We start from the raw sequence: 7,533 nt of genomic DNA, 5'->3' as shown, positions 1-7,533 counted from the left end.
TGTTGTAATTTACAAATCTGTTTAACTTTCTTGCACTAGTTGATTTAAAAAAAAAAATTCGTTTTCCACCGGAGTACCGTTTTAATAATCAAGGTTATTACCTTACTGTCAACACATGGAGCATCTTATGTGGTTGATAAATTGGTGGCTACTGTGACAACCAAGACCAAGGATTAAGAGACTCTAAGGCCATGTTTACATAGAGGAGTATTTGCTGAATGTCCATCTGGGTAGAATATGTCGGTGCTATGACCACTTGTATCTGCGTCGTCTCCATAGTCAGAAATGGATTTTCGAGCGGCTTCCGCCATAATAATATTTGACATGGCCGATCTTCGTCTCTCCTCCAGCATGTTACCAGTCATGTTGGTAATCTGAATGTGTCATGTAGTTTATGTCTGGTCTACATAGGTGTTTACAACATAGTCTCAAAATAAAATATTTTTTTTCAGTTTGTACTGTTTTATTAAATTATATATGATGCCTTTCCCCTTAAAAAGATTTAGTTAAGTTTGTTCAAAAGTAAGACAATGAAGGGAGCCCCATCCATATATATGCATATATGAAGTCTGGATTTATTGGCCACAACAGGTAACATTTTGGGCCCCATTTGGGGCACCAAAAAGAATTTACCATTCTAGTCACAAATTCATTGTTCAAACCTTTTTTTATTTCTTTTGACATTTTATACAATTTATCATTATTATTAGAATTATAAATATTTTATTAGTATTTTCGTTATTTAAATAATTGATATTAATAGTACTAGTAGTAAATGTAATATTTTTTTTAATAAAAATATTATAAACAGTTTGTCCAATTTTTAATTTGTTTTCTTCATTCTAAACCCCAAATTAATAAACATGGAAATCTAAATTCTAAACTATATTATATATTACAGTACGTACAAAAAGCATCATATCTGTCAATACAAATTTTCTATTAACCATTTCATCCAATTCATAGGTTAAAGGTTTTGAAAATGTGTGAAGAAAATAAGACAAAAGTCACAGAGTTTCACCTCTTGGGATTCCGCAATCTTTATAACTTTAGAACTTTCTTCTTCATCGTCCTACTTGCCATTTACAGTGTGATAGTGGTCGGGAACCTTTTAATCATCCTCTTGGTGTCATTTATTGACCATCTGCAAATTCCAATGTTTTACTTCCTCAAACATCTAGCTGTGGCCGATCTTCTTCTCACCACCACTGTGGTACCAGTCATGTTGGACATAATACTTAAGGAGGGAGCAGTCATTTCTGTCATTGGGTGTCTCATTCATTTGTGTGTTTATGGTATTTTTGGGTCCGTTCAGTGTTTCGTGTTGGCCGTAATGTCTTATGATCGATACTTAGCCATCTGTAACCCACTTCATTATGTCTTCTTGATGAACCCTAATAAATGTTTACAGCTCGTCTTTGGATCTTGGTCTTTGGTGGTCACTTTGACTTTAAGTGAAATTGTTTCAATAGGTCAATTTGAGTTTTGTGGCCTGAATACTATTGACCATTTTGTTTGTGATTTTCGCCCAGTTATAGAATTAATAACTTCAAATAGCAGTATAATCATAATAGGAGACTTTGTTATCTCCGGCTTTATGTCACTCTTTCCATTTGCTTTCATTATTATTGCATATATCTACATAGTTATCACGATACTGAAGATTTCTTCCTCCACTGGAAGGAAAAAAGTCTTCTCCACATGTAGTTCCCACCTGATCACAGTGTGCACCTTTTATGGGACCCTCATAACAATTTACTTGAGTCCATCCGATAAGAGCCACGGTGATGTGAATATGTACCTATCTCTCCTGTACCTTGTAGTGACTCCATTTATGAACCCAATTATCTACAGCCTCAGGAACCATCAAATCAAAACATCTATTAAGAAAGTATTGATAAGAACCATGATGGTATTAGAAGGACAATAAAATTGTGAAAAAAAAGTAAAATCTTAAAAAAAAAAAAAAATAAACAGAAACGACAGTAGATTTCAGTGTTCCGGAGATTCCGTAAAAGCGGAGCTTTACTTTATTGAGGCATTTTAAAAGCTGGGTTGCACAAACATCTTAGCAGGACATGTAAAAGCTTGATGCTTTTTTAGGAGAGAGGTGGTCAGCCCTTGGTCACAAGAATACCTATGACTAAGGGGTGACCCCCCCGAAATGCCTCAAGTTTTAGCCTGTCCTCCAGAAATAAAGTATATAACTCTACTTTTACCGAATCTCTGGAGCACTGGAATCTTCTACGGTTCCTCTCCATACTCATTATTGTACCTGTGAATCTTCCGGTTGTCTCCGATAAAAGTACCTTTAGTAAGCTGACTAAACCTCCTGTTTATCTATATTTTCTGAATATTTTATTTCGCCAATTGATTTTGTAGATTACATTTAAAAAGTACAAGTGAGGTTTGTGGTTATTCTAAATTTACAGGAATACAGGCATTTCAAGTGTTTATTTTGTTTCTCTTTAACCATTTCCTGAGCCTGCAAATTTAACTGTTTTACTTGCCCCCGTTCTTACCATTTAAGACCCATAGCATTTATATTTTTCTACCAATAGAGGTATGAGAGGACTTTTGTGGGAAATGTTGAACCCCTCATTTTAATCACATGTCATACTAATACCAAATGTGTGTGGGACAATCATTTTGCCTTAGCTCACCATATGGTAAAACTGACACCATATGGTAAAACTTTACCTTTACACTAAAGGTAAGTACAATTACAATGATACCAAATTGGTATATAATTGTAACAGTATGTAAATTAGCAGATACATTTTTTATTTCATTTTATTTTCAATAAATAAAAACTTGAAAAAAAAACTGCATCGCCTTGTAAGAAGGCTTATTTTTTATGCTGTGCACTGTAGTTTTTCATGTTTTTTTATAATAATAATAATAATAATAATAATAATAATAATTAGGGATGAGCGAATCAAATCTGACAAATCTGAATTTGTTACAAATTTCATAAAAGATTTGCTTCACAACGAATTCAAATATCACCGCCATTTGATTGCACAAATTGCTTAATTGACCCCTTAAGGACCCGGCTCATTTTTCCCCTTAAGGACCCGAGCATTTTTTGCACATCTGACCACTGTCACTTTAAGCAATAATAACTGTAGAATGCTCTTACTTTTCATTCTGATTCTGAGATAGATTTTTTGTGACATATTCTACTTTTTGTAAGTGGTAAATTATGTTGATACTTGCATCATTTCTTGGTGAAAAATTTCTTTGAAACTCTTTGCTTATACGGAAAATGGACATCCCAAATAAATTATATATTGATTCACATATACAATGTGTCTACTTTATGTTTGCATCATACAGTTGACATGTTTTTACTTTTGGAAGACATCAGCGGGCATCAAAATTTACCAATTTTTCTCAAAATTGGAATTTTTTAGGGACCAGTCCAGTTTTGAAGTGGAATTGAAGGGCCTTCATATTAGAAATATCCCAATAAATGACCCCATTATAAAAACTGCACCCCTCAAAGTATTCAAAACGACATTCAAAAAGTGTGTTAACCCTTTAGGTGTTTCACCGGAATAGCAGGAAAGTGAAGAAGAAAATTCAAAATTTTCATTTTTTACACTCGTTTTTCCTGTAGACCCAGCTTTTGAATTTTAACAAGGGGTAAAAGGAGAGAAACCCCCCTAAAATGTGTAACCCAATTTCTCTCGAGTAAGGAAATACCTCATATGTGAACATAAAGTGCTCTGTGGGTGCACTAGAGGGTTCAGAAGGGAAGGAGCGACAATGGGATTTTGGAGAGTGAGTTTTTCTGAAATGGATTTTGGGGGGCATGTCACATTTAGGAAGCCCCTATGTGCCAGAACACCAAAAATAAATAAAATAAACACATGGCATACTATTTTGGAAACTACACCCCTCAAGGCACATAACAAGGGGTACAGTGAGCCTTAACACCCCACAGGTGTTTGATGACTTTTCGTTAAAGTCGGATGTGTACATTTTTTTTCCACTAAAATGCAGTTTTTGTCCCCAAATTTACCATTTTTACAAGAGTTTATAGGAAAAAATTGCCCCCCAAAATTTGTAACCCCATTTCTTTTGAGTATGGAAATACCCCATGTGTGGATATAAAGTGCTCTGTGGCCGCACTATACAATGCTCAGAAGAAAAGAAGTGCCACTGGCCTTTTGGAGAGAGACTTTGTTTGGAATGGAAGTTGGGGGGCCATGTGCGTTTACAAAGCTCCATGGTGCCAGAACAGTGCCCCCTCCCACACATGTGACCCCATTTTGGAAACTACACCCCTCACAAAATTTAATAAGGGGTGCAGGGAGCATATGCACCCCACTGGAGTTTGACAGACTTTTGGAACAGTGGGCTGTGCAAATGAAAAATATTTTTTTTTATTTTCATTGACCACTGTTCCAAAAATCTGTCAGACACCCCTTATTAAATTCTGTGAGGGGTGTAGTTTCAAAAATAGGTTCACATGTGTGTGTGTGTGTGTGTGGGGGGGGGGGTTTCCACTGTTCTGGCACCATGGAGGCTTTGTAAACACACATGGCCTTCAATTCCAGCCAAATTCTCTCTCCAATAGCCCAATGGCGCTCCTTCTCTTCTAAGCCTTGTAGTGTGCCCGTATAGCACTTTACATCCACACATGAGGTATTTATTTTCTCAGAAGCAATGGTATTACAAATTATGGGGGGCTTTTTTTTTCCTATTACCCCTTTTGAAAATGAAAAATTTAAGATAACACCAGCATTTTAGTGAAAAAAATTATTTTTTTTCATTTTCACGTCCAACTTTAATGAAAATTCTTCAAACACCTGTTAAGGCTCACTATACCCCTTGTTACATTCCGTGAGGGGTATAGTTTCCAAAATCGGGTCACATGTAGGTGTTTTTTTTGCATTTATGTCTGAACCGCTGTAACGATCAGCCACCCCTGTGCAATTCACCTCAAATGTACATGGTGTGCTCTCACTTCGGAGCCCTACTGTGCATCCACAGAGCCTTTTACGCCCACATATGACGCATTTCCGTACTCAGGAGAAATTGTGTTACAAATTTTGGGGGTCTTTTTTTCTTTTTACCTCTTGTGAAAATGAAAAGTCTGGGGGCAAAACCAGCATGTTAGTGTAAAAAAATTATATTTTTTTACAATAACAGGTTGGAATAGACCCCAACTTTACCTTTTCATAAGGGTGAAAGGAGAAAAAGCCCTCCAAAATTTGTTAGGCAATTTCTACCAAGTACGGATATACCCCATATGTGGCCCTAAACTGTTGGCTTGAAATACGACAGGGCTCCGAAGTGAGAGAGCGCCATGCGCATTTGAGGACTGAATTAGGGATTTTGCATAGGGGTGGACATAGGGGTATTCTATGCCAGTGATTCCCAAACACGGTGCCTCCAGCTGTAGCAAAACTCCAAGCATGCCTGGAGAGTCAATGGCTGTCCGGCAATACTGGGAGTTGTTGTTTTGCAACAGCTGGGGGCTCCGTTATTTAAACAGTGCCGTGCCAGACGTTTCATCTTTATTGGGGTGGGGGAGGACTGTGTATGGATATGTGTATATATAGTGCTTTTTTACTTTGTGTAGTGTAGTGTAGTGTTTTTAGGGTACATTCACACAGCGGGGGTTTACAGGGAGTTTCCCACTGCGAGTTTGAGCTGCATCGGAAAATTTGCTGCATGGGGAGGCGGGCAAAACTCCAGCTGTTGCAAAACTTCAACTTCCCTCATGCCCTTTGGCTGTCCGTGCATGCTGGGGGTTGTAGTGATGCAACAGCTGGAGGCACACTGGTTGCAAAACACTGAAAGTTTGTTACTTATCTCAGTGTTTCCAAACCAATGTGACTCCAGCTGTTGAAAAACTACAACTCCCAGCATGTAAAGTCTAGCAGTACATGCTGGGAGCTGTAGTTTGTAACAGCTGGAGGCACACTGGTTGCGAAACACTGAATTAGGTAACAAACTGTCAGTGTTTCGCAACTAGTGTACCTTCAGCTGTTGCAAAAACTAAAACTCTCAGCATGCAGTGACAGCAGAAGGCCATGCTGGGAATTGTAGTTATGCAACAGCTGGAGGCATACTACTACAACTTCCAGCATGCCCTTTGCCTGTCCGTGCATGCTGGGGGTTGTAGTTTTGCAACAGCTGGAGGCCCACTGGCTGCAAAACACTGAGTTTGTTACTTAACTCAGTGTTTCCTAACCCGTGTGCCTCCAGCTGTTGCAAAACCACAACTCCTAACATGCATAGTCTGTCAGTGCATGCTGGGAGTTATAGTTTTGCAACAGCTGGAGGCACACAGGTTGGGAAACACTGAGTTAGGAAACAGACAAGGTGTCCCAACCAGTGTGCCTTCATTTGTTGCAAAACTACAACTCCCAGCATGCTGGGAGTTGTAGTTTTGCAAGATCTGAAGGGCCAGATGTTACAGAACTACATTTCCCAGCATGCCTGGACTGTCTGGGAATGCTGAGAGTTGAAGTTTTGCAACATCTGGAAGGGCTACAGTTTGGAGACCACTGCACAGCCAAAAGCTGTCTGGGCATGCTGGGAGTTGTAGTTTTAAAAGTCCTAGAAGCAGCAGTAACCTTACAGCAATCTTCACTGCTGCCTCGGACACCGCCGCTACCTCCACTTGCCTTCCAGTCCTCCCAGCTCCCTGCTTCACTCGCCAGTCCCAGTCCCCGCGTGCTTCCGAGGTACCTGACGCTGGTCCCCTTGCATCAACAGCCTCCGCCGCCATCTTCCCCCGGTCTGCCCGGACTTCTGACCGCAGGCAGAGCGGGGGATCTGAACTTTCACCCCTGCCCTGAGATTCGTCAGTCAGTCCTGACTGGCCAATCGCAGGGGATAGGAGGAGGTGGCCCCCCTGAAACCTTACTCCTATCCTTCAGGATTGTCAAAGCTGTCTCTGACAGCTCCGATCATTCCTGTTTTCCATGCAACACCATCCCAGACAACAGTAGGTGGGTTCCTCAGACTCAACCCTCATTTAGCATGGACCTCATACTGATGTTGCCACCTCCAGGCTCTGTCATTGTGCCTCCATATGGTCTCCTCATGCTAATGCTGCCACCTCCAGGCTCTCTCATTGTGCTGCCATATGGTCTCCTCATGCTGATGCTGCCACCTCTTAAGCTCTGTCATTGTGCCGCCATATGGTCTCCTCATGTTGATGCTGCCACCTCCAGGCTCTGTCAGTGTGCCGCCATATGGTCTCCTCATGCTGATGCTACCACCTCCAGGCTCTCTCATTGTGCTGCCATGGATACGGCAAAACATAATTAAAGGGGTATTCCGGGCAAAAACATCTTATACCCTATCCAAAGGATAGGGGATAAGATGCCGATCTCCCGGCAGCACCAACATTCTATGCAGGGCTGCGTCTCCAGTTTCGGAAACCTTCAAGGTTTCCAAGACTGGGGACGTGACATCACGCCATGCCCCCTCCATTCATGTCTATAAGAGGGGGCGTGATGGCCATCACGCCCCCTCGTGAAACTGGAAATGCAGGATATCGCAGTCAGT

At 40.4% G+C, this 7,533-nt stretch overlaps 1 protein-coding gene across 1 annotated transcript; it reads left to right on the top strand.

Moving 5' to 3' along the window:
* Positions 1-982: 982 nt before the first annotated feature.
* On the top strand, positions 983-1,930 carry LOC130367218 (olfactory receptor 10A7-like). Its single transcript, XM_056569620.1, has one exon. It carries the CDS (start codon positions 983-985, stop codon positions 1,928-1,930), a length of 948 nt encoding a protein of 315 aa, XP_056425595.1.
* The last annotated feature ends 5,603 nt before the right edge of the window (positions 1,931-7,533 follow it).

Source organism: Hyla sarda, chromosome 4 (assembly GCF_029499605.1).
Source record: "Hyla sarda isolate aHylSar1 chromosome 4, aHylSar1.hap1, whole genome shotgun sequence".
In the NCBI taxonomy this organism is placed as follows: Eukaryota; Metazoa; Chordata; class Amphibia; order Anura; family Hylidae; genus Hyla; species Hyla sarda.
The sequence above is the reverse complement of the archived record's forward strand: the minus strand, read 5'-3'. Positions and strand labels throughout refer to the sequence as shown.